Source organism: Anser cygnoides, chromosome W (genome assembly GCF_040182565.1).
Source record: "Anser cygnoides isolate HZ-2024a breed goose chromosome W, Taihu_goose_T2T_genome, whole genome shotgun sequence".
NCBI classification, from domain to species: Eukaryota; Metazoa; Chordata; class Aves; order Anseriformes; family Anatidae; genus Anser; species Anser cygnoides.
This window is the reverse complement of record NC_089911.1, coordinates 2,008,089-2,035,773: the sequence shown is the minus strand read 5'-3', so window position 1 is coordinate 2,035,773 and position 27,685 is coordinate 2,008,089. Positions and strand designations below refer to the sequence as shown.

General features: G+C 44.9%; 1 protein-coding gene and 2 long non-coding RNA genes across 9 annotated transcripts in view; 2 read left to right on the top strand and 1 right to left on the bottom strand.

Annotated features, from left to right (window-relative positions):
• Positions 1-27,685, top strand: part of LOC136788853 (uncharacterized) — a 204,190-nt gene that overhangs the window by 109,641 nt on the left and 66,864 nt on the right. The gene's annotated exons all lie outside the window — the stretch shown is intronic.
• LOC125181726 (uncharacterized) lies at positions 14,088-19,947 on the bottom strand. The gene is made up of 2 exons (XR_007160521.2): positions 19,809-19,947; positions 14,088-15,058 (listed from the first exon to the last, which is right to left on the bottom strand). It is a non-coding gene; the product is annotated as an uncharacterized lncRNA (long non-coding RNA).
• Positions 19,809-27,685, top strand: part of LOC125181555 (secretory carrier-associated membrane protein 1-like) — a 69,871-nt gene continuing 61,994 nt past the window's right edge. For 5 of the 7 annotated variants that reach the window (XM_066987351.1, XM_066987349.1, XM_066987348.1 and 2 more), the window contains exon 1: positions 19,880-20,017. In XM_066987351.1, the coding sequence (XP_066843452.1) occupies positions 19,943-20,017 (75 nt within the window). In that variant the 5' untranslated portion in view covers positions 19,880-19,942. Of the gene's footprint in view, positions 20,018-27,685 lie in introns of all 7 variants that reach the window. The other 2 variants (XM_066987352.1, XM_066987353.1) reach the window with 1 other exon arrangement.

Sequence of the window (27,685 nt, the reverse complement as noted above, 5' to 3'; positions counted from 1 at the left end):
GGGGGGAGGGTGAGCGAACGGCTGTGTGGTGTTTAGCTGCCAGCCGGGTTAAACCACAACAGTCCTTTTGGCGCCCAACGTGGGGCACGGAGGGTTGAGATATCGACAGATTTGACCTGAGTGTGTTAAACTAAAATTGGTATAAGTATTGGACCTGCTTAATAGTTGCTAGTCACGATGTTGATTGCCTTAATCTCCAGTCTGCTGTGCCTGTTTTCCAAATTGAGTTTTATAGCACGTTACTTTCTGTATGTGCTCCCTGTTGCACTGTTTATCCTTTCCGGGCCCTGGTTTAAGATTGTTATGGTACTGTGCGGTGTAACAATGGCTTATGAAATGATGAGATTTCTGGTCATGACTCTAACCTGGTATTTGTACTCAGCACTGACGTCGACTCTATACTTTGGAAACCATATCTCGGAAACTATAAGCAATTACACCTATTGCCTTTTTTCGTCAGTGAGCCAATCTGTGAAGGGGACAGGGGAAGACATGTTTCCCTACCTGTTCACTCTCCCTTTCTCCTTCACCACCCTCTTATCCCCCGAGCTAGTTACGGTGGTTCTCCGAGATGTTGAATATCCTTGGGATACTCAGACCAGCCTGCTCTTGTTGTTATGTCTCCTGAATGCGCTTCAGGTTTTGTTGAGGGTTAAACAACTACTTAGGAATCTCATCCGGAGATCTGTCTTGAGGCGGGATAGTTGCGAGTGGCAGGGAGTGTGGGAGGATATGGGCAGGTTTCTAGAGCAGTGGTCACCTCCAGTGTTTTGGACATTCACCCCTGAACAACTGCAAAATCCTAAAAAGCTGGCAGAATGCTTGAAAAAAAGGTGTCATGACTCTGGCAGTTCCAAAGTGACACAAATCACTGTAGCATGCTGGGGTATGTCTTGTGCCTATCGAGCTGCTACTATCAACCTAGTGACAGACCCTGCAGCCGCTCCAGTTCCAGCTCCTGCAGCCGCTCCAGTTCCAGCTCCTGCAGCTGCTCCCACTCCTGTGGCTGGGTCAGAGAAACGAGCTGTAGCAGTGCAAGTTGCCCCTGCAGAGGGTATCCCAACCCCTGTGGCAGACCCTGTGGCTGGGTCAGAGAAACGAGCTGTAGCAGTGCAAGTTGCCCCTGTAGACAAGGTGAAAAAATGGTATAGAGACTCAGGTCGTTTAGAACGCAGACAGTCTTCTGCTAGGTCTGGGTATAGAGAAGACAAGGCTGGGCCATCAAATGTGCAGGAGGATGAAGATGAGGATGAGGATGAGGATGTCGAAAAATCAACAGTAACTACCCGGACTCTATACCAGCGTGAGCTACGAGATGTGCGAAAAGATTTTGGTCGCTGTACAGGTGAGAAGCTTTAAGCTATAAAGGGCCAGAGCCCATCTATATTTATGGGGTGACGGCGGGATCCCAGCAGTTAACTGTATTGGAGGCTGAAGTGAGTCTAACCGGTAATGAGTGGCAAAAGCACCGTATTGTGACTGGCCCGGATGCTCCGTGTATCCTTGGCATAGACTACCTCAGGAGAGGATATTTCAAGGACCCAAAAGGGTTCCGCTGGGCTTTTGGCATAGCTGCCTTAGAGAAAGAGGACATTAAACAGTTGTCTAACTTGCCCGGTCTCTCAGAGGACCCTTCTGTTGTGGGGTTGCTGAGGGTTGAAGAACAGCAAGTGACAATCGCTACCACAACTGTGCACCGGCGGCAATATCGCACCAACCGAGACTCCCTGATTCCCATCCATAAGCTAATTCGTCAACTGCAGAGCCAAGGAGTGATCAGCAAGACTCACTCAACCTTTAATAGTCCTTTATGGCCAGTACAAAAGTCTAATGGTGAGTGGAGGCTAACAGTGGACTATGAATGAAGTCATGCCACTGCTGAGTGCTGCACATACTAAAACTCCAGTACGAACTGCAATCAAAGGCAGCCAAGTATTATGCCACAATTGATATCGCTAATGCATTTTTCTCCATCCCTCTAGCAGCACAGTGCAGGCCACAGTTTGCTTTCACTTGGAGGGGAGTCCAATATACTTGGAATCGGCTGCCCCAGGGGTGGAAACACAGCCCTACCATTTGCCATGGACTGATCCAGTCTGCGCTGGAGCAGGGGGAAGCTCCTGAACACCTGCAGTACGTTGATGACATCATTGTGTGGGGTGACACTGCAGAAGAAGTTTTCGAGAAAGGGAAGAAATTAGTCCAAATCCTTCTGAAGGCCGATTTTGCCATAAAACAAAATAAAGTTAAAGGACCTGCATGAGAGATCCAGTTTTTAGGAATAAAATGGCAAGATGGACGTCGTCAAATCCCAATGGATGTGATCAACAAGATAACAGCTATGTCTCCACCAACTAGCAAAAAAGAAACACAAACTTTCCTAGGTGTCGTGGGGTTTTGGAGAATGCATATTCCAAATTACAGTCTGATTGTAAACCCGCTCTACCAAGTAACCCATAAGAAGAATGATTTGAATGGGGCCCTAAGCAACGACAAGCCTTTGAACAAATTAAGCAGGAAATAGTTCATGCAGTAGCCCTGGGGCCAGTCTGAACAGGACCAGATGTAAAGAATGTGCTCTACACCGCAGCCGGGGAGAATGGTCCCACCTGGAGCCTCTGGCAGAAAGAACCTGGGGAAACTCGAGGTTGACCCCTAGGGTTTTGGAGTTGGGGATACAGAGGATCTGAGGCCCGCTATACTCCAACTGAAAAGGAGATATTGGCAGCATATGAAGGAGTTCGATCTGCTTCGGAAGTGGTCGGTACTGAAGCGCAGCTCCTCCTGGCACCCCGACTGCCGGTACTAGGCTGGATGTTCAAAGGAAGGGTCCCCTCTACACATCATGCAACTGATGCTACATGGAGCAAGTGGGTTGCACTGATTACTCAGCGGGCTCGAATAGGAAACCCCAGTCGCCCAGGAATCTTGGAAGTGATTATGGACTGGCCAGAAGGCAAATACTTTGGGATATCATCAGAGGAGGAGGTGGTTCGTGCTGAAGAAGCCCCACTGTACAACAAGCTACCGGAAAATGAGAAGAAATATGCCTTGTTCACTGACGGGTCCTGTCGTATTGTGGGAAAGCATCGGAGATGGAAAGCTGCTGTATGGAGTCCTACACGACGAGTTGCAGAGGCTGCTGAGGGAGAAGGTGAATCGAGTCAGTTTGCAGAAGTGAAAGCCATTCAGCTGGCTTTAGATATTGCTGAACGAGAAAAGTGGCCAGTTCTCTATCTCTATACTGATTCATGGATGGTGGCTACTGCCTTGTGGGGGTGGTTACAGCAATGGAAGCAGAACAACTGGGAGCGCAGGTGCAAGCCCATCTGGGCTGCTGCATTGTGGCAAGATATTGCTGCCGAGTAGAGACCCTGGTTGTAAAGGTACGCCATGTAGATGCTCATGTGCCCAAGAATCGGGCTACTGAAGAACATCAAAACAACCAGCAGGTGGATCGGGCTGCTAAGATTGAAGTGGCTCAGGTGTGTTATAAGCGAGACCACGCAATTTTCTGGTCTATCGAAGATAATTTATTAATTAAGTAAGCAGGTACAAGCAAAACAGCGCTGGGCGGCTGGGGAGTCTCCGCTCCACCACAGCACGCAACTTTTCCTTTTCAGTGTCGCCGTTTTATAGCATCCAAGTTTGGCTTGTCAGCATCCAAGTTTCGGCTTGTCAGGACTTGTTGAATCTTCTGAAGCTGTGCAGTTCGTTCTGTTTCTTTCAATGATCATGCGTTGTGCTTGTGTTCAAGGGTAGCAAAAGCAAAAGCAGCAAACAGTATTTCACAGAGTCTTTGTTTTACCAAGGACGTTTATCCAACACCCCCCTCCCCACTATCTACTCGCTTAGTCTTCCCCTTAACAAGGTCGTAAATTGCAAAACCTTATCTTCTCAGCAGATTCTCTGAATTCCTTTTAAAGACAATGAACAAACACCCGCTAATTTATCACAATCCCTCCTTTTTCTTTTTCTAACATATTTTGTTCATTGATGAATTTTTGAAGCACTTGTTTGCTCAATATTAAAGTTTCTGCGTCATCCTCCTCCTGTTCAAGAGATTCATATTTCGCACGCACAAGCATAAGGTGAGCTGCCTCTAATCGTTTTTTTACAATTGCGATTATTTGATTGAATATACATGGTCCAAAAGTTAGTGTAAATATGAGCAGCAACAAAGGTCCTGCTATAGCTGATAGCAGTGTAGTGAGCCAAGGTGAGTAATTAAACCAGGATTCATACCAACTCTGGTGGGCTTCATTTTCCTTTTTTTGTTTTTCTAGCCCTTCTCTCAATTTAGTCATTGTGTCCCTTACTACTCCAGTATGATCAGCATATACACAACACTCCTCTCTTAGGGCTGCACTCTGTCCTCCTTGTTGTAGAAAAATCAGATCTAATCCCCTACGATTTTGTAGTACTACTTCAGATAAGGATCGCACAGATTTCTCTAAAGCTGATATAGATTGCTCGATACGGGCCAAATCCTCATCTACAGCAATGCGTAGAGAGGTAAATTCTTGGCTTTGTTTTACCAGAGAGGTAATTCCAGTTCCGGCTCCTGCAGCCCCCAGAATCATCAGAGTGGCTAAAGTAACAGCCGTAATAGGCTCTCGCTTCCTTAAGTGGTTTTTTGCCATAGCATGTTGGATGTACATATACTCCTCAGAATGGTAAAGAATCCTAGGTATAATTACTACCTGTACACAGAAATCATGAGACGAGTTGAACAATTTCAAAGATAAGCATGGAGTTACCCCCAGAGACGAACATACCCATCTGGTGTTATCTGCTGGTATTAACCATTTTTCTTTGTCTAATTGTGTAACATTTTCTGTAATATTGCATAGATGGAACTTCTCACCGGGGACCGTGCCTACGCATCTGCCATTCCCAGTTACTTCCGTTAACGTTATTCCTACATCCCTTCCCCAATTGCATTGTGGGGGATCGGTTTCGTTTGAACGGGTGGTCTCTCCCAGATCCCCAATGGCGTCGTAATATGGGGGCCTTATATCAAGACATAACCAGCAAGGTCTAGGCACGTCTGGATTTGTTTGATTCAACAACTGATAACTAGCATTCATGATTCTCCATATGTTATTCCCGGTCACCCCTTCATTTCTAATCCCGTACTCCGGGTTTACTGATTTATTAGCAACCTCCAGTGGTTTAGGGCTATTAGGAGTGTCCTGGTTCCAGTTAGGACAGAGTTAATTTTTCCTCATAGTAGCTGGTAGGGTGCTATGTTTTGGATTAGGATGAGAAGAGCGCTGATAACATGCTGATGTTTTAATTGTTGCAGAGCAGTGCTTACACCAGGCCAAGGACTTTTCAGCTTCTCGCTCTGTCCTGCCAGCGAGCAGGCTAGGGGTGCAGCAGGAGCTGGGAGGGGACAGACCCAGGACAGCTGACCCAAACTGGCCAAAGGGGTATTCCATACCATCTGACGTCATGCTAAACAATATATAGGGGTGGCTGGCTGGGGTGGGGGGCCGGCTGCTCGGGGATAGGCTGGGCATCGGTCAGCAGGTGGTGAGCAATTGCATTGTGCATCACTTGTTTCTTACACTTTATTATTATTAATACTATTATCATTATCATTATCATTATCACTATTATTATTATTGTTATTATTATATTCCTGTCTTAATAAACTGTCTTTATCTCAACTCACAGGCTTCACTTTCCCGTTTCTCTCCCCCATCCCAGAGAGGGAGGGGGGAGGGTGAGCGAACGGCTGTGTGGTGTTTAGCTGCCAGCCAGGTTAAACCACAACAAGGAGTTAGCATTCTAAAAGCTTGTGTAGGCTGAATCCTCAAAACACTCCCCGACAGTTCCTGATTTGGTCCCACCCATTGGGGACTCTTAGTCTCTTCCTTCTTTATATAGATGATGCCTCCCCTATCAGTCCCCCAGCAGTAGTTATCTGCTGAACAACATGGTGATCTTCCCATCTAATCAGGCTCCATTTAAAAGGTTTGTGAGGGTGCGCAGACCCAGGAACAGTGTAAACAATCGTACCCATTACTATGTATCGCAAAAAAAAAAATAAAAAAAAATGGCTAGGGCCCATTTTCCAGAGTTCTTTACCTGGCCATGTAATTCCCCACCATTTCACTCTCTGCCTCGCTTGTCAGTTCGGTTGCAGCGAACTACAAGGTGCAGGTTCTTCTCGGCAGCAGCAGTGTTCTTCAGGGGAGTTTCTCAGGTAACCGCGACCTCTTTCTGATCAAACAGGGTCCCCTCTCCTCCTTTTTTTACGATACATAGACAGTTAGACCATACTTATCGAGTTTGTTTCAACATGAGCTTTAAGTCATCAGGGCCTTCGACCGCTTCCCATTCGCTTTTCTGGATCGGTCCTGTCACGCGACTGGCATGCGTTCACCCCTTCTCAGCTGTCCGGATAGCCGTCTCTGTGATAAGTAAAACAACATAGGGGCCTTCCCACCGTGGTGTTAAAGACGTTTCTTTCCATGTCTTAATTAGAACCCTATCTCCAGGTTGTATCCTATGGATTGCTAAATCTAGCCACCAAGCCTTTCGCTTGCAACTCCCTCCGTCGGTTCATAAGCTGTATTAAATAAGGTTTTAATTGGATATCCTGTACCTGGGGGTGATCAGATGGCATCTCTAAATCATAAGGCATACCATACAGCCTTTCAAAAGGTGAGATTCCGACATCGGCTCGGGGCTGTGCCCGGATATTCAATAGTGCAAGCGGTAAACATTTCACCCAGGAGGTTTTTGTCTCTATCATAAGCTTTGTTAGTTGCTTTTTAATTTTACCATTCATTCGTTCTACCTTTCCCGAACTCTGAGGATGCCAGGGAGTGTGATATTCCCACTTAATTCCCAGAGCCTTCATCGTGTCTTGGGATACCTTTGACACAAAGTGTGGGCCTCGATCAGAGTCAATTGCTTCTATTACCCCGTATCTGGGTATGATGCTTTCTAATAATATCTTTACCATGGTTTGAGCTGTGGCCCTTGCCGTAGGGAATGCTTCAACAAAGTTTGTGAGGTGGTCTACAATAACTAACAAGTATCTATATCGCCCCGTTTTTGGAAGTTCAGTAAAATCTAATTGAATCTTTGCAAAAGGTCGATGTGTCAATTCTCGTCCTCCTGGGACCCTTTTTCTCATATGTTGAGCATTTACCCTCCGACAAGTTATACAATCATTTATGATCCTCTTTGCTATATTATAAATCCCTATACACATATAATTTGTGGCAAATTGATCCACCAATGCCTGGGTTCCCCAGTGCATCTGTTCATGAAATCTCCGTAGCACCCTCATAGCTACTGATTTTGGTAACACTTCCCGTCCATCAGGCAGTACCCATTTCCCTTTATCGTTTTTTTTTTTTTTTTTTTCGAACCCCCATTTGTGTCATCTTGTCTTCTTCTGTAATAGTGAAACAGAGCAAGGGGAGGGGAATGGGTCCATTCGACCACAGGGAGTTAGCCGGCCCGCACTTGTAGCAGTTTTTATAAGGCGGGCTTTCTTCCTCAGAACAATTGCATTCAATCCCATCAACTCCTCATTCACTCCAGCAATCATAACATGGAAATTCCTTTAAGTCTTTCCCACAGTATTAAGTATTATATTAAGCATTATTATATATTATTTATATATTATTATATTATTAATTATTATATATTAAGTATTAAGTATTAAGTATTTCCCACAGTCTGGGCAATCTTCCCTCGTTCTTATAATTCTTATACTCATTAATGCTGCCCTTTTTGCCTCCTGATCTGCTAGATTATTACCCCTAACCTGAGGGGTGAGGCCTTTTTGATGCCCTTTTATATGTACTACGGCAATTTCTTTGGGCTCTCTGATAGCTTGTAAAACCTGGGTAATCAATTCCTGTTGTATTAAACCCTTTCCTTGTGAATTGATGAGCCCCCTTTCTTCCCATATTTTACCAAATGTATGTACTACCTCATAAGCATATTTTGAATCTGTATATATTGTACCGCTTTTATTTTTCAACAATTTTAGGGCCCGCAATATGGCATATAGCTCGCAAGCTTCGGCGGACCAGCTAGGGCTCAAAGATCCAGATTCCACTATCTCAAATGTTTTCCCGTTTACTAACGCGTATCCTGATTTTTGCTTTCCCTCGATTACTCTCGAGGAACCATTCACATATATCTGTTCACCGATGGGTAATTCCACCTCCTCTAGATCAGGTCTCAATTTCGTTTGCTCTTCTATATTTCGGAGGCAATCATGTCCTAAGGACTCATTTGGTTCCCCATAAAGAAATTGAGCAGGGTTCTGTAGGGAGGTTGTTTCTAATGTTAATTTTGGAGAGGAAATCAAAATTCCTTCTTATTTTAATAATCTGGCGTCAGTGATCCATTTCTCTGCCTTCTGTTGCAGTACCCCGCGTATATTGTGTAGAGATATTACCTTGATTTCCCCCCCAAAAGTGATCTTCTGTGCTTCTTCCACTAACAAGGCAGCAGCTACCACTACCTGCAAACAGTTTGGCCAACCCCGGCTAACCGGATCCAATAATTTAGACAAATAGGCCACAGGTTTTTTACTCCCTGCCCATTCTTGGGCCAGCACTTCGTATGCCGTGCCTTCTGTGCTGTTCACAAAAAAAAGCAAAAAGGCCTCTTTAAATCTGGTAAGCTTAACACTGGGGGGGGTACTAGTTCCTCCTTTAACTTGTTCAGTCGTTCCTCATCTTCTTTTGTCCATTTGAGTAATCCATCCTTATTCAGCTTGTTATATAAAAATTTAACCTTTCCACTGTAATCTTCTTATCCATTGTCTACAGTATCCGGTCAACCCTAACAGTTGCCGTACCTGCCTTTTAGTTTGCGGGGACGCTAAAACCAATATTCCACTGATTCTGCCTGGGTCTAACTTCTTAGTCCCCTTACTTAACTGGTGACCCAGGTACTTTATCTCTTGCTCCACAATTTGTAATTTTGCCCCTCCTTTTTCTTTTAAAGGGTACAGAGGGTACAGATTAACTCGATTCTCTGAGCCAATCCAAAGGCTCGCATATTCGTTCTCCTCTAAACAAAAAGGTTCCTTTGCATTTACATAAACATTTAAGGCTTGACAAACCCAGTCTTCAAACGACCCGAATATGGGCCAATAATTTGCCTACCTCCCCAAACTTCAACACAATAATGAATCATTTTTACTTTATCCTTTCCCCGCCTAAAAGGGGAATCACTCCAATTCTTAATCATTAACCCCAGTGGACTATCTGGGGGAATAGGGGGCAACCTAGCAGTAGGCATTACCCCATCCATGAGACCAGAAGGCTTACTCTTCTTCTGTCCCATCTTCCGGAGTGCCTTCACACACACACAGAGCCGCTTCCCCCTTGTTGTGGCCCAGTCCCTCGCGGGATGTGGGAACCGCACTACTGAGGGGTCCGCACTCACTTCGTCCGCAATTGGACGTCTCACACAGACGCACTCCGGGATCACCAACCCCAACCGAACGGATCACCGGCCTATACTTACCCACCCCGTGGGTCTTCGTTCGGTCTTCGTGCACAAAGATTGCTTGGGGTTACCGGTTTTATTTGCTTGTGCCTAATTTTAGGGTTCGTCGGTGAAGGGCTCGAGTGAGGCTTTCCGTTCCAGGGGCCGCTGAAATCGGCGGGGCGCCTCCCCCGAAAGGGTCCTCAGTCAATTTGCCTTCATCCGAGTCACGGCACCAAATTTGTTATAAGCGAGACCACGCAATTTTCTGGTCTATCGAAGATAATTTATTAATTAAGTAAGCAGGTACAAGCAAAACAGCGCTGGGCGGCTGGGGAGTCTCCGCTCCACCACAGCACGCAACTTTTCCTTTTCAGTGTCGCCGTTTTATAGCATCCAAGTTTGGCTTGTCAGCATCCAAGTTTCGGCTTGTCAGGACTTGTTGAATCTTCTGAAGCTGTGCAGTTCGTTCTGTTTCTTTCAATGATCATGCGTTGTGCTTGTGTTCAAGGGTAGCAAAAGCAAAAGCAGCAAACAGTATTTCACAGAGTCTTTGTTTTACCAAGGACGTTTATCCAACACCCCCCTCCCCACTATCTACTCGCTTAGTCTTCCCCTTAACAAGGTCGTAAATTGCAAAACCTTATCTTCTCAGCAGATTCTCTGAATTCCTTTTAAAGACAATGAACAAACACCCGCTAATTTATCACAAGGTGGACCTGGACTGGCAACATAAGGGTGAATTATTTATAGCCGATGGGCCCATGACACCTCAGGCCATCAAGGTAGAGATGCAACCTACAGATGGGCTCGTGATCAAGGGGTGGACCTGACCATGGACACTATAGCACAGGTTATTCATGATTGTGAAACGTGCTGCAATCAAGCAAGCCAAAAGGTCAAAGCCTCTTTGGTATGGAGGACGATGGCTGAAATATAAATATGGAGAGGCCTGGCAGATTGATTACATCACACTCCCTCAAACCCGCAACGGCAAGCGCCACGTACTTACAATGGTGGAAGCAACCACCCGATGGCTGGGAACATATCCTGTGCCCCATGCCACCGCCCGGAACACTCTCCTGGGCCTTGAAAAGCAAGTCCTATGGCGACATGGCACCCCAGAGAGAATTGAGTCAGACAATGGGACTCATTTCCAAAACAACCTCATAGACACTTGGGCCAAAGAACATGGTATTGAGTGGGTGTATCACATCCCCTATCATGCACCAGCCTCTGGGAAAGTTGAGCGATACAATGGACTGTTGAAGACTACACTGAAAGCAATGGGTGCTGGGACATTCAAAAATTGGGATACACATTTGGCAAAGGCCACCTGGTTAGTCAATACTAGGGGATCTGCCAACCGAGCTGGACCTGCCCAATCAAACCTGTTACGCACTGTAGAAGGGGATAAAGTTCCTGTAGTGCACGTAAGAAACATGCTGGGTAAAACACTCTGGGCTACTCCTGCCTCAGGAAAAGGCAAACCCATTCGTGGAATTGCTTTTGCTCAGGGACCTGGATGCACTTGGTGGGTAATGCAAAAGAATGGGGAGGTCCGGTGTGTACCTCAAGGGGATTTGATACTGGGAGAGAATAGCCCATTAGTTGAATTGTAGTATGTTAATTATTATATAATACTGTATGTCATCACTACCATGATTGCTATATATCATAGATGAAAATGGTGATTAATTAGAATGTATTGGAAAGAGTGTAACCTGAGCATGACATAAATGGTATGGAATAAGGGGTGGATATCTGTCCTGGTTCCAGTTAGGACAGAGTTAATTTTCCTTCTAGTAGCTGGTAGGGTGCTATGTTTTGGATTAGGATGAGAAGAGCGCTGATAACATGCTGATGTTTTAATTGTTGCAGAGCAGTGCTTACACCAAGCCAAGGACTTTTCAGCTTCTCGCTCTGCCCTGCCAGCGAGCAGGCTAGGGGTGCAGCAGGAGCTGGGAGGGGACAGACCCAGGACAGCTGACCCAAACTGGCCAAAGGGATATTCCATACCATCTGACGTCATGCTAAACAATATATAGGGGTGGCTGGCCAGGGTGGGGGGCCGGCTGCTCGGGGATAGGCTGGGCATCGGTCAGCGGGTGGTGAGCAATTGCATTGTGCATCACTTGTTTCATACACATTATTATTATTAATACTATTATCATTATCACTATTATTATTATTGTTATTATTATTTTCCTGTCTTAATAAACTGTCTTTATCTCAACTCACAGGCTTCACTTTCCCATTTCTCTCCCCCATCCCAGAGAGGGAGGGGGGAGGGTGAGTGAACGGCTGTGTGGTGTTTAGCTGCCAGCCGGGTTAAACCACAATAAAGCGGCACCCTGTGGTTCCAAATCCATACACTCTGATGAGCAAGAACCCACATGAGCATAATTGGTTTAGTGTGATAGATTTAAAAGATGCCTTTTGGGCCTGTCCATTGGACCCTGGGAGCAGACACATTTGCCTTCGAGTGGAAAGATCCTGAAACAGGGTGGAAGCAGCAATACACATGGACAGTTTTACCTCAGGGGTTTACAGTCACTGAATTTATTTGGGCAAGTTCTAGAGCAGATTTTGGGGCAATTCCAAACTCCAGAGGGGGTGTTACTGTTACAATATGTGGATGATCTTTTATTGTCAGGGCAGGAGAAAACAGTGGTGAAGGAAGGCACTAACAAGCTATTCAGCTTTCTGGGAAACAAAGCTTGAGAGTATTGAAAACTAAATTACAAAATGTGGAAAGAGAAATCGAGTATTTAGGGCGTCTAGTGTCAGAGGGAAAATGAAGAATTAATCCGGAGAGGATTCAGGGAATTGTTGAGCTACCCCTACCGAAAGGTAAGAGTAGAATGTGTTTTTGCAGTGGAAAATTCCACTAACCTTGTATATTCAAAAGTGATTGTGCAGGCTTAACAGTGGCATAATAGTGGGGAGTATGTTAAGCAGATAAGGGGAAGGTCCCGCTGTCCTAAAATAAGGAGGATAGCTAAGAAAAACAAGATGAGCAGTACGAAATCAGTCAAAACAAAATATCATGTGCCCTCTTCACAGTCCCCTCAGTCATGGGGAGATGAGAAGGAAAAGCAGAGAGCGAAATTAATGGTCTTCACAGTGGACCAGGTATGAGGCAGAGGGATGGAAACAGAGGAAGAAAACTTTCAGGGGAAGTCGGGCCCAGGATGGAAGGGAGAAGAGAGACAAAGGAATTGTTCAACATGATGTCAGATGGTACGGAATACCCCTTTGGCCAGTTTGGGTCAGCTGTCCTGGGTCTGTCCCCTCCCAGCTCCTGCTGAACCCCCAGCCTGCCCGCTGGCAGGACAGAGCGAGAAGCTGAAAAGTCCTTGGCTTGGTGTAAGCACTGCTCTGCAACAATTAAAACATCAGCATGTTATCAACATTATTCTCATCCTAAATCCCAAACACAGCACCATACCAGCTACTAGGAGGAAAATTAACTCTATCCTAGCTGAAACCAGGACATCTTCCCAGGCCACATGTCCCTGCTTCCACTGCCTGTGCATTTCCTTCTTGCACCTCAGTTTGACCAGCAGTTCCTTGCTCATCCATCCCGGTTGTCTGCCCTCCCTGCCTGCTTTTTTATGCAGGGGGATGGAGAGTTCTTGTGCTCTAAGGAAAATATCCTTTAAGTGTTGCCAGCTCTGCTCAGCTCCTTTGTCCCTAAGGACAGTGCTCCAGGGGATCTCATCTACTAGGTGTTTAAATAGCTTGAAGTTAAAAGCTATTTATTATTAAAATTAAAAGCTATTTAGTTATTAAAGCTATTAAATAGCTTTAATATCTGAGAGGAATGTTTCAACTGCCTGGAATATACACCCCCAAATTAACAGTACTTAAGTAGTTTCTGTGGCTTTTTTTTGGGGGGGGTGGTGCACTTTAGATTTCAAATTAATCGTTAGAAAACTTTCATTAGTATACTTATGAGTATGCTCTCCCTACAAATGCTGCTAGCATGTGAAGTATTTCTAACCAGAATGTACAGTATTCAGAAGACAAACAAAAGATAGGTACTGTTACTTGAAACACAATTGAATGATTTTTTTCTTAAAGTAGCATTTCCTATTGATGACTTGCCATACATGGAAACTGGACTGCTGTGCCTACATACACAGTCCTGAACATGCTTTGCTGGCTGAACTTTGTTTCCAGAAAACTGGAAAAAAAATGCAGGAACTTTAGTGTTTATTCTAGAGTATTGGTATCCTTGATGGGCATTCAGTGATTGTGAAATAATCCTGCCTATGACTTATGAAGATGCACACCTGTTATTAATGATTGTGGGAAATGCCTTCCTGCTATGTGCGAGTCATGTTTCTGTAGTCCATTTTTTAATGCATGATTATGTGTAAACCAAGGGTTTTGTCATATGATGAATTTATTTTCTGCTGTGCTTCTGGATTACTCTTTATAACTTGTTTCTTGTTGACTTCAAATATTTTTGATGAATCTAAGTCTGAGATTGATAAATCCCGAATCTCTGAGATACTTTGTTGACATTGATTCTGAATTTGGAAGCTTAAGACAAATTTTAGGATCTTAATAGTAGATGACATGGGAATTAAGAGGATATTTAGGAATATGTAAGACTGGATTTTATTTAAGACTGGATCTTATTTAAGTCGATATATAAAGAATCTCAGTTCTGTCTGCTTTCTGGTGGCTAAAAAAGCACTATAGAAGTAAGAGAAATACCTGTATTCCATCTTCTTTTCTTGTGTGTTTTTTTCCCTCTTCTATCGCTTCTTTTCATCTTTGAGAACTATCTTTTTCTCTTAAAACAGCTGTATAACTGGAAGTAAACCCACTATAAACTTCTGATCTTTTAAAGAAGGGCATCCCTTGCCAGATTTAATTCCAAATGATTCTTAGCCTTCCTTGTTGCATCCCTGCATACTCTGACAATGTTCTTATATTTCTCTCAAATGTCCTATCCCTTTTTCCACATTCCATATACCTCCTTCTTCTGTTTGAGTTTTGCCAAAAGCTCCTTGCTCATCCATGCAGGTCTCCTGCCCACCTTTACTTGACGTTTTACACATAGGGATACATTGATCTTGAGCTTGGAGGAAGTGTTGCTTGAATAGTAACCATCTCTCTTGAACCCCCCTTCCTTCTAGGGCCCTAACCCATGGGATTCCTCCAAGTAGGTCCCTGAAGAGGCCAAAGTTTGCTCTCCTGAAATCCAGGGTTGCGATCCTACTTTATTGCCCTGCTTCCTCCATGCAGGATCTTGAACTTCACCATCTACTTCATAGTCACTGCAGCCAAGGCTGCCGCCAACCTTTATGTCTCCAACCAGTCCTTTTTTTGTTTGTTAGTTACAAGGTCCAGCAGCACACCTCTCCTCGTTGGCTCATCCATCACCTGTGTCAAAAAGTTGTCATCAGTGCTTTGCAGGAACCTCCTGGACTGTTTGTGCCTAGCTGTGTTGTCTTTCCAGCAGATGTCAGGGTGGTTGAAGCCCCCCATGAGAACCAGGGCCTGTGATAGTGAGGCTACTTCCAGCTGTCTATAGGTCTCGGCAACTTCCTCTTCCTGATCAGGTGACCTGTAGTAAACACCCACAACAGTTAGCCTGCCCCTTTATCCTTACCCATAAGCCCTTGACTCGCTTGTCATCCACCCTGAGGCAGAGCTCCATACATTCCAGTTGCTTTCTCACATAAAGAGCAACTCCACCACCTCACCTTCCTATCCCATCTTTCCTAAAAAGCACATAGTCAGCCATGACAGCATTCCAGTCATACGAGCTATCCCACCATGGTTCTGTAATTGCAATGAGATCAAAGCCTTGCAAACGCACACAGATATCTAATTCTTCTTGGTTATTCCCCATGCTACGTGCACTGGTGTACAGGCACTTCAGAGAGGTATTCAAGCATACCAATATCCCAGGAGGGGTGCAAGAAGACTCCCCCCCCATAGTCACGTCTTGTAGATACTTCCTTGACTGCATGCACTTGCTAGAGGTATCGCCACTTGAGCCTTGTTTTGCTGCCTGGATGGTCTCTGTAACTCTCCCCTTCCCCCACCTTTCCTAGTTTAAAGCCCTTTTCACCAGCTTGGCTAGCCTGCAACTGAAGGTGCTCTTCCCCCTCCTCTGATAGACGGACACCATCAGCCCCCAGAAGACCAGGTCTCTCAAAGCAAGTCCCATGGTCTAAGTAGCCAAACCCTTGGCTGTGGCACCAGCCCTGTAACCTCCTTGTGCACCCCAATCCTCCTCGCTAGCAGGGCAGCACAAAAAGCAGAGAAGTCCTTGACTCTGTGTAAGCACTGCTGTGCAACAACTAAAAACATCAGTGTGTTATCACCACTATTTTCATCAAAAATCCAGAGCACAGCATTATGTGAGCCTCTATGAAGGAAATTAACTCTATCCCAGCCAAAAACATGACAAGGATGCGGGAGTTGAATGCATCCTCCACAAGTTTGCTGATGATACTAAACGGGGAGGTGATGTTGACTCCCTGGAGGGACAAGAGACTTTGCAGAGGGATCTAGATAGACTGGAGCATTGGACAATCAGCAACAGCATGAAATTCAACAAAGGAAAACGATGGGTTCTGCACTTGGGACAGAGCAATGCTGGACACAGATACAGACTGGGAGACGAGCAGCCATGCGAAAATGGATCTCGGGGTCGACAGTAAGCTTAACATGAGTCAGTAGTGTGCCCTGGCAGCCAAGAGAGCAAACCCCATTTTGGGATGCATTAAACACAGCATAGCCAGCCAGCCAATCAAAAGAGGTGATTCTCCCACTATATTTAGTGCTGGTGCAGCCTCACCTTGAATACTGTGTACAGCTCTGGTCTCCACAATACAAAAGGATGTTAAGGTCGTTGAAAGTGTCCAGAGGAGGGCAACAAAGCTGATAAAAGGGCTGGAAGGCACATCCTATGAGGAGAGTCTAAGGACACTTGGGTTGTCTAGTCTGGAGAAGAGAAGGCTAAGAGGCAACTTCATTACTCTCTACAACTTCCTGAGGAGCGGAAGTGGAGAGGGAGGTGCTAATCTCCTCTCCCTGGTAACCAATGATAGGACATGCAGGAATGGCACAAAGCTGCACCAGGGAGATTCAGACTAGATATAAGGAAAAATTTCTTTACTGTTGTCCTGGTTTCAGCTAGGATAGAGTTAATTTTCCTCCTAGTAGCTGGTAGGGTGCTATGTTTTGGATTAGGATGAGAAGAGTGCTGATAACATGCTGATGTTTTAATTGTTGCAGAGCAGTGCTTACACCAAGCCAAGGACTTTTCAGCTTCTCGCTCTGTCCTGCCAGCGGGCAGGCTAGGGGTGCAGCAGGAGCTGGGAGGGGACAGACCCAGGACAGCTGACCTAAACTGGCCAAAGGGATATTCCATCCCATCTGACGTCATGCTAAACAATATATAGGGGTGGCTAGCCAGGTTGGGGGGGCCGGCTGCTTGGGGATAGGCTGGGCATCGGTCAGCAGGTGGTGAGCAATTGCATTGTGCATCACTTGTTTCGTACACATTATTATTAGTAGTACTATTATCATTATTATTATTATTTTCTTTTCTTTTCTGCCCTAATAAACTGTCTCTATCTCAACCCACAGGCTTCATTTTCTCGTTTCTCTCTCTCATCCCAGAGAGGGAGGGGGGAGGGTGAGCGAACGGCTGTGTGGTGCTTAGCTGCTGGCCGGATTAGACCACAACTGTGAGGGCAGTCAAACACTGGAATAGAGGCATTGGAATAACACCCTCAATAATACACTTTAACTTATGGTTAGCCCTGAAGAGGTCAGGCAGTTGGACTTGATGCTCTCTGTATGTCCCTTCCAACTGAACTATTCTATTCTGAGCTATATCTTGTACCAGAATTAGAAATATTTTATTGTAAGTTTTTCTTACATTTTTTTCAAAGTTTTTCTTCTTATTATTTTAAGTAATTCTTACTTAACACTAAAAAACTAAATTCTAGTTTTTGGAAAGAAAAGTGTAGAGAGGACTTGAGGGGGGCATCCTTGGCTAATCAGTTATCTTTTCTAATTCTGAAACTCTTTCGGAAGATGAGGGAAATCATTGAAATGTCTATTATATAACCCTTAGCATCAAATGATGACCATTTATTTATATCATCCATGTTGTTTATGTAGAGTATAAACTAAGCAATTAGCTAGAAGCAAATATTCTCATTTTCTATTAGCTGGCAGTCCTATTAGCTGACAGTCAGTTGGTATCTCCCAAAGTTAACACTTTCAGTAGCAAATGATGCACTGTCAAAGTTCTATCATTTGATTCTAAAATGCTTATTATCGTTTCCAAAAATGTGCTAATGCAGTTTCATTATTGCCTTGAAAGTCATATGAGATGACATATTATTCTCCTTTAACTGTGCACAAATTATGATCGGAGAAAGGTTGCTATGTCCATGATTTGAAGCGCTAGTAGACACACAGGAAAAGATGCTCCTTTCAGTCAAATATTCACTCATTCTTCATGCATGCATGCATTCATTCACATTCGGTTGAAAGAAGAGGAAATATACAGTCGTCGATGCCCACAGCTTTTGAACTATCAACATGTATCATTGAGCTATAATATATCGAGCCACGGGTGAATATTAGAAAGCAACATAATTTAATTTCCTGTCACCATAGGTGAGCTATATGAATGACTAATACTGTAATGTACCTTTGTTGATTGTACAACAGCTGCCTTTGTGTTTTTGAAGTATGAAGTATTTTATACTTCATAGTATTTTATGAAGTATTTTATACTTCATAGCAACAAAAAAGTCAAAAGTGTTTTGTTCTTTAGAAACTATGCTTCTATAATTTGTTCCATTTGCATTTCATCTTATATGTGACAGTCTTTCACAAATAATTGAGAAACTTCCATATAAATTGCATTAACTGCCTTATGGTGGTTATTGCTTTCTTTACCGATCCATGCAAAATCAATTCTCTTACATGTTTACGATTTTGCTTGACTTGTTGATAGAACACTACTATCATAATAACTGCCAACATCAGGATCAGTAATGATATATGTAGAGCCATTAAAAAATGTGTTAACGCTCTGAGACAGTCTTTAATAAACCCTAGATATTGTGTCCCATAGTTAGCTTATTATTATTACACAGGAAAAAGATCATATTTGAATACCAAAAAGTTGAAAGAAATTTCTGTTAGAGTTAAATTGGCCTTTTAGTTAAACTACAGACTAACCTGTTTCAAACTTCTCTTTTTAGATTTAAATAACTTCTTTAGAAAGCATGTAAAGAAATTCATGATTCACTGTTTTTAAGTGTTGCATCAATGTAGACTGTTATTGTTTGATATCAAGTATACAGGATTTCAGGTTTTAATAATAACTCTGAACCAAAAATTCAGTGCTTCAAACAGTTGTTCCCATTTACTTGCATCATTCTGACTGGGTTCCCTGGTCTTCAAACTGCAGCGTCAGTATTTCTGATGAAGTATTTGAAAAGTCTTTCAACAGTTCCCTGAAACTGTCATGCAGTATGTCCCGAGTACAAAGCCAGATTGACTCTTCCTCCAGTTCTACTGTTATCATTTTGAAGCCCCCCCCAATAATCTTCACAATTTCTTAAACCACATCAGCATCACAGCTTATTATTGCACAGAGAAATTTATAAGCTACTTGATGAGTTTGGTTGAACGTTTCCAAGAAGCTCTTTTAATGCATCGACCAAAGGAAGGAGGATTTTGTGACTGTTTCAAAGCTGTACCCTATGTACAGCCCTTGCTGAACCCCTATGTAAGACACCTGAGAAACTATATGCTTGGTCACACACCTCCTCCCCTGGGGTACCATCCGCACGATACTGAGTAACCCTAAGAGACGGTTACCAAATGGGAGCTCTCCTGGCCGAGCTGGCAGCGACCGTGTCTGGCCAGGGGAGTGGACGCGAAGCCCGGGACTGGAGGAACTTTGCGGGAAGGCAAGTGTCTGCAGCACTCGACGGTCCCAGCCTAAGGCTGGGACAAGAGCAGGCGGCTCAGAGCTGCCGAGCGAGTGCTGCTCTTTGAGATGAGACAGCCTGCGCCCGCCATGACCGTTAATAACGTACGCACGCCCTTCCCCACCTGCCGCACTGAGCCTACTGGTTTCTAACACTCAGCCCCCTCCTCCACCTCCCGCTCGCTCGCTGAGCCCACTCTCCTCACTCCCTACCACGGGAATGGGCTCTTCTAACCCTACCACCGCCTACCCGCCCCAGGAACAGGTACTCTCCCTTCCGGGGACGTCTTATCCTCACTGTCGCTTCCAGGGCAGCCATTTTGGGAGGCAGACGCTTACTTACTGGCGGTTTTGGGGGGTGGGCTTGGGCCCGAGTTGTAGCAGCTAGTAATAGTAGTAGGAGGTAGCCTGCGAGTTGGTGAGTGGAAGGCGGTGCGGTGCGACGCGGCGCTGTAGGGGAAGAACCATCCCCGCTCGATGATCGCAGCCCTCACTATGTCAGATTTCGATAACAATCCCTTCGCTGATCCGGACCTCAACAACCCCTTCAAGGTGAGGTTGGGGGTGGGGAGGGGGCGGTGGCTAGAGGGCGTAGCCGGCGGAGGGACGGGATGTAAGCCTTTTTCGGTGCCGTGGCTCTGTGCATTCCGGAGGGGGGGGGGGCCTTGGTCCTAGTGGTGTTGCTTCAGGGGGGGCTTTTCCCTGCTGCAAAAGGTGGGAAAGCGCCAGCGCTGTGGGTTAGGGATGGCCTTAGGGAGGCTGTCTCGCTGGAGGCAGGCTGTAAGATGCTGAGCGGCGGCTCCAGAGGGGCCTATGTTTTGTAGTGTTTGGGGCATGACGGTTATAGGGGACCTTGTAGGATGAGCAGCCTTCTTAGGAGCTGTAGAAACGGATGTAGTTATTTCACAAGTTCAGGCTTCTGTGTTTTGTTTTCTGCTACTAAAATAATACAAATCTGTGTTTCAAGTGCATTCTTACTATTAAAAAAAAAATGGTAACTCAGTGTGTATATATATATATATGTATATAATATTGCAGTATTTTTTCTTCTGTTTGGCTGACCCAAATAGTTTAGTGAATTTACCCCACCCTTTTTTCTTTCTCATCTCCTCTCAACCCTGTCCAGCCATTGAGGCCCAGCCTGGTTTCCAGGAACCTGGGGTCTCTGCCCAGGTTAGGGAACATTGCTGCCAGTTTCTCCTTTTCAGGTCCAATCAATAGCAAAGGTGAGCATGTATCCCAGAGACAGGATACTGGCATGACTGGTCACCCAGGCTGCCCCAGCTAAGGGCTGCCTTTAACAGCACTTAAGTGCATGACTCGCCTAAAATAGACACAGGTAGAAGTTAACTATAGTGAAGACACATGCAGCATTTCCACTTTCACAAGTGCACATGTTTGTGGATCCTTCAAATACTTGGCATGGCCTCTCTGTCTGTCCATGTGGTTTCATAGTGTTAGCTAATTAAGCTCCACAACACTACTCTTTCACTCCCCATCCTCCTTTGTGGAGGGGGATGTAGGAGAAGAAAAATATGATTTGTGGGGGAGGGTGTGTGTGTTACAGCTTGAGATAAAGATAATTAAAGAAAAAAACAAGCAGAGTCCATGCAGAAGCAAAGAGAGAGAAAACAATTATTCTCTACTTCCTATCAGCAAGTAATGTTTGGCCACATCTTGAGAAGCAGAGCCTTAATATGCTGTGGTGGTTTTACCCTGCTGGGTAGCTCAATTCCACTATAGCTGTTCTCTCACTTCCCTTCCTCAAAGGAAAATCATCTGTTTTTCTTCTGGTTGATCTGTAATCATCTGTTGATTCACCAGATGATTGTTATACAGGGAGCAGATTGGCCTGCCTTACTCATCTCCAGTGTCTCTCCTGGTGCGAAAGGCCCTTCTTTTTCAGTCTGCAGAGCTGTGAAGTGGTTCTGGAAGGGCACCTCAGGCTTCAGGGGAAGACTTCCTCCTGCTGGTCCTTGCTGTTGTTTTCATTCTTCTGCGTTATTGGCCTCCCTCCCATCTGTATGTGCCAGTGAGGGAGTTCCTGGCTGTGGGTCCACTGCAGACAGTGCTTGGAATCAACTATCTAACTCGTCTCAGTCTCCCTGATGTTACACAGCCTTCTCACTGCCTCCTGTAGCACAGCCACGTGGTGCAGGAGGTCCTCCACCTGGGCACACCTTTTACAGGCAGGTCTGCCACCTGCCCCAGGAGGAAGATCTAGATGCTTCTTGCAGTCTGAGGTCTGTACTGCAGCCCCTACCTTCATCAGCTTTGTTGGTGTGGAGGCATTGGTCATCGCTGGGGGAGATGGTGCAGACCCCTCAGCCTCAACTTGCAGTCTCTGCTCTCAGAAAGGTGTCTGCCATCCTACATTAAGGGTCAGGTAGGATGAGTGTCTTCGACCTGTGTAGATAGTCACAGAACAGTGCCCGGTTGCTGGGTTGTGTACTTCAAATCTCCCACTCAGCCAGTGGAATGGCCCTCTGTGGTGGTTTTACTCGGGTGGACAGCCGAGCTCTACCACAACTGCTCTTTCACTCCCCCTCCCCAAAGAGGAATGGGGAGAAAATACGATGAAAAGGGCTCAAGGGTTGAGATAAGGACAGGGAGATTGTGCAGTAATTATTGTGACGGGCAAAACAGGCTCAGAGTAGGGAGATAGTAAGATTTATTGCCTATTACTAACAAGCTAGAGAAGTGAGAAACAAAGGAAAGAAACCAAAAGCACCTTCCCCCCCATCTGCCCTCTTCCACCTCCTCCCCCCGAGCGGTGCGGGGGAATGGGGGTTATGGTCAGTCTATAGCGCTTCTTTGCCGCTGCTCCTTCTCGGTCACTCTTGTCCCCTGATCCAACGTGGGGTCCCTCCCACCGGATGCAGTCCTTGCTGAACTGATCCGGCGTGGGCTTCCCACAGGCAGCAGCTCTTCAAGAACTGCTCCAGATATGGGTCCATACCACGGGGTCCATCCCTCAGGAGCAAACTGCTCCAACCTGGATCCCCCATGGGCAGCAGCTCCTCCAGGTCACCTGCTCCTGCGTGGTCTCCTCTCCATGGGCTACAGGTCTGGCCCGGAATCTGTTCCAGCAGGGGTCTTCCACAGGCTGCAGTCTCCATTGGTGCAGGTCCACCTGTTCCACCGTGGCCTCCTCCACGGGCTGCAGGGTGGAACCCTGCTCCACCGTGGTACTCCATGGGCTGCAGGGGGACAGCCTGCTTCACTATAGTCCTCACCACAGGCCGCAGGGGACTTCTGCTCTGGCGCCTGGAGCACCTCTCCCCCTCCTTCTTCACTGACCTTGGTGCCTGCAAGGCTGTTCCTCACTCCTCTCACTCTCCCAGCTGCTGTGTGACGCAGTGTTCTTTTTTTTCCCCTTTCTTAAATTTGCTCTCACGGAGGTGCAAAACAACATCACTTATTGGCTCAGCTCTGGTCAGCAGTGGGGCCCTAACCTAACATGGGGCAGCTTCTAGATTCTTCTCACAGAAGCCCCCCCTATGGCCCCCTGCTACCAAAACCTTGCCAGGTAAACCCACTACACCCTCCTTGGAAGAGGTGCCCATCCTGCACACCCTCCCACAAGAACTGGAATACCACACCCTGTTTACCAATCCTGGTAGGGCTGTCTTTTGTATGTGTGTGTAGTAGCTGCCGCCACTCCTGGCCCCATCCACGCCTCGTCAGTTGCTTGGAGAGCTGCCACTCCTGGCCCCATCCACGCCTCGTCAGCTGTTCGGAGAGCTGCCGGCTCCTGACTGGTCTCTGTGCTCCCCTGGGGTTTCCCTGGATCAGGAAACCTCCCCGTACTCTGTAATCCCTGTAATCCTGTACTCTGTGATCCCTCGCCCTTCTGCAGAACGTGCCTGCACTGGAGTTGATCGCATCGGCGAGATAATGAAAGCCTTACTGAGGCTTTTAGCTGAAGGGGTGGATAAGAAAGGGGGCACTATGATTGTGTCTTGCTAACATTTTAACTTAATTTTCGTTTGTTTCTTTGCAAATGCTTGGCAGAATCACGGACCAAGCATATATTTTGGATAAAACATATAGGTGAAACTGCATTGCTTTTTAAACATTTTTCAGTTTATTAGTAATCAGATGGAATACTTAATCTCATGTTGCACTTTTCACATAAATGCTCACGTGAATTTAATACCAAATATGTTATTTTACCGACTGCCTTTTCATAGCATTTCTACAGTGCTCCAAGAGATGCCTTTTCACAAAAATGGGAACAGTATTGTTTAGTTGCCAAATATTTCTCAAATGTTAAGTGCATCTCATAGCTATAACCTTGCAGAAAGTATACAGCTTCTTTATTCTCTTACTATAAATAGTGAAAATTAAAGAAGATATATTTTACAATGCAATTACACTTTTGAATCGAAATTTTGTATACTTAAAATTTCGCTCTGTGTTCTGTATCACATCTGGGTTCTACGTTAGTCAAGTTTTCACTGGTTGCAAATCTGGATTTTCTTCTGATTTATACAGCATGAAAACACTAAGAAAATTTCAGTTATAGTGGTAATGTGTATTAAAAATAGAAATGGACTTGATGATCCTTATGGGTCCCTTCCAACTCGGGATATTCTATGATTCTATGAAATGGTATTTCATGGTCCAGTCTCTTCTGGTTTTGGTGAGGTATGTGCATATGAACATCTTGCTCTTTATAACTTGCTATTTGTAAGATTTATGTTTATGTTTCGGTTAGCCCTGAAGTGGTCAGGCAGCTGGACGCGATCTCTGTAGGTCCCTTCCAGCTGAACTACTCTATTCTATTCTGTAATAAATTTCTATGAATCCAAGAAAATACTTATCTATACATTTTTTAAAATCTAAAAATATAGCAGAATTTTCCATTCTTTGGAAGCTGGGCTAGCTAAGTTTGGAAAGCAGAAGAGCAATAAATATGGAAACCTTTTATTACTATTTTCACAAAGTCATATTTTGCAGCACGTCCAGACTTCACAGTGCCACTATCAAATGTTTTAAACATCCTGTAGAATATTACATTTGTATGGTGTAGCGGATATCTGTTTCTAAAGGAATGGAGTTGCACACCCACTAACGTTGTTGGGAATCTTAATTCTTTCCTTTGCTATTTATTTCTCTGGAGGGAATTGGAAAGAAGGGGCGGGGCAGAGAAACATACTCACTAAGAAAAGTGTTGAAGACAGATTTCTAAGGATAAGTAGTATTTGACAGGCACGTTGGAATAACTACTTGGACAAAAGTTGAAAGAGCATTTTCTCATTTATAAAAAACCCTCACAGAACTGCTCCATATGTGAAACTGCTTTTTAACTAGTTCTTCCTTAATTAAGAATTTAAGAACTTCTCTCAAGTGACCCAGCAAGTTCCAGCTGTGCTGACAACATGACACTGGAAGCAAAGATGCCAGGCAAGGGGGGATAGTGCTGGAAGCCTGGGCTAGACAAAGGAGTGTCTGGGCTGATCAGCCGCTCACCTGCCCCTGATTTTTGCAGGGGGGCTGAGGACACGGACAGCTAAGTGTTCCACTCCAGAGGGAATCCTGGTGCTCAGGTAGCATGTACGACCCTGGGATGGTGTAGTGGGTTTACGCGGCAAGGTTTTGGTAGCAGGGGGGTCATGGGGTGGATTCTGTGAGAAGAATCCAGAAGCTGCCCCATGATAGATAAGGGCCCTGCTGCTGGCCAGAGCCAGGCCAATAAGCGATGTTGTTTGCGCCTCTGTGAGAGCATATTTAAGTAAGGAAAAAAAATGCTGGGAACAGCAGCTGAGAGAGAGAGAGGAGTGAGAAACAGCTTTGCAGGAGCCAAGGTCAGTGAAGAAGGAGGGGGAGAGGTGCTTCAGGCGCCAGAGCAGAAGTTTCCCTGCGGCCTGTGGTGAGGACTATAGTGAAGCAGGCTGTCCCCCTGCAGCCCATGGTGTAACACGGTGGAGCAGGGTTCCACGCTGCAGCCTGTGGAGGAGGCCACAGTGGAGCAGGTGGACCTGCACTGATGGAGGCTGTGGCCTGTGGAGAACCCCCGCTGGAGCAGATTCTGGGCCAGACCTGTAGCCCATGGAGAGGAGACCACGCAGGAGCAGGTGACCTGGCAGGAGCTGCTAGCCCATGGGGGACCCAGGTTGGAGCAGTTTGCTCCTGAGGGATGGACCCCGTGGTACGGACCCATATCTGGAGCAGTTCTTGAAGAGCTGCTGCCTGTGGGAAGCCCACGCCGGATCAGTTCAGCAAGGACTGCATCCAGTGGGAGGGAACTCATGTTGGATCAGGGGAAGAGAGTGACCATGAAGGAGCAGCGGAGACGAAGCGCTATAGACTGACTGCAACCCCCGTTCCCCTGCGCCGCTCGGGGGGAGGAGGTGGAAGAGGGCAGATGGGTAAGGTTTTTGGTTTCTTTCCTTTGTTTCTCGCTTCTCTAACTTGTTAGTAATAGGCAATAAATCTTACTGTCTCCCTACTCTGAGTTTGTTTTGCCCGTTACGATAATTGTTGAGCGATCTCCCCATCCTTATCTCAACCTTTGAGCCCTTTGCATCATATTTTCTCCCCCTTTCCCTTTGAGGAGGGGGAGTGAGAGAGCAGCTGAGGTGGAGCTCGGCAGCCCACACGAGTAAAACCTCCACAGATGGAAAAAGGATGACCGAAAAGATGTACCCTCACTGTTACTTCAGTATCAAAACCAGAGTATTCATTGTTAAAGTAACATGTTCATCAATGCTTAGCAATCATAATGCAGTAATATAATCATTGAGTTATTTTAACAGGGTGGTACCATGTTTCAAAGAGAACTTCTTTACACTATTCAGATCGTACACCTTCTGGTGACTTTTTTTTTTAATTGAGCTTAGTGAAAATGACATCTGTATCGAGCCAGACATACCTATTGAATGCTAATCAAAAAAAAAGGGGGAAGGCAGGAATGAGGTCAGGGTTTTCAAGGCAAATGTGTTTTGAGAACTAAAATAATAGTTTACTTATCTTTTGCTGGTTGATTACAGTACTTAAACCATGCTGCTAGTCTGTAGAAATTTATAGTTTAGGATATTGATAGTATGTGAGTAGCAGAAATGAAGAATTAATTTTCCATCTATGAATGGCCATGAGACTTTTCAAAAGGTAACATTTACTGTTTTGTAGTATGTGGTTATGAGCTGTACTCCAGTACTTCCACTGGCCAGAGAGGTTTATATTTATTTCAGGGTTTTATTCCAGATCCATAAATTAGTCTTTAGTAAAGGACTTCATTTGCATTGATTCACACCATGTTAACAATACATACATACATACATACATGCCCCTACAATCTTCTCTTTTGAGCATACAATATTTGGCTGAAGCAGAGTGCTCTGCATGCACTACAGCTTTACCACACAGTAATAATTATGCCACACAATATTTGAAATGTTTTGGCAACTGAATTTAATAGATCTGCACTAAGTATGTACCCTTCATCACTTTATTCCACATAAATGTCAACAGTGGAACACATAACAATGGAACATAAATGTCTCTGCTTCATCTGCAATGCTTATAGAAAGACTGAAACAAGAACAATATCCTTGCCACAAGATTAATTTTTGGGCAATCTCTTTCCCCAACACCTCAGATCTCTGTTTACTGAAATGATGATTTGACATTTGCAACCTCTAGGTTATTCTGAGCTTTGAATTTTCTAGTACTTTGTAGAGCTTGCTGCATGCTTGTGCTCAAGTATTTCAAAGTCAGAGATATGTCCTTGACTTTAGCACAATTACAGTTAGCAGTTCAGATTTTGTGTCATTGTCTTTAAAGCCAAGCATTTTTTTCAAGTCCTTAATTTCCTTAGCTATTCATTTTTACATAATATTAAAGTTTATCAGTATACAAAGCTGATGCAATTTTTAATTATCACCTACAGAAAAGGCTACATGGTCAAGAAAGGCAACGGATAGGAATGGTGATTAATGGACACTTGTCTAATTCTGCAATTTAATTCAAAGGCTACTTTTGAAACTTTAGAAAAAGCAGTTACTTAAATGGGGCCAAGGGGATGTGATCCTTATAAGAACTTTCTTATCTATGAATTCAAGAATTTCTGTGTATATGAAAAACTTACTTTTAGTTTGGCACTAGGGAGTACAAATATTACAAAATACATTTTATCTGACTTTTGGCTTTTAGTCACTAATGCTACCTTATACATATGTAGGTATAGGTGTAGATACAGACAGATAGAACTATTGT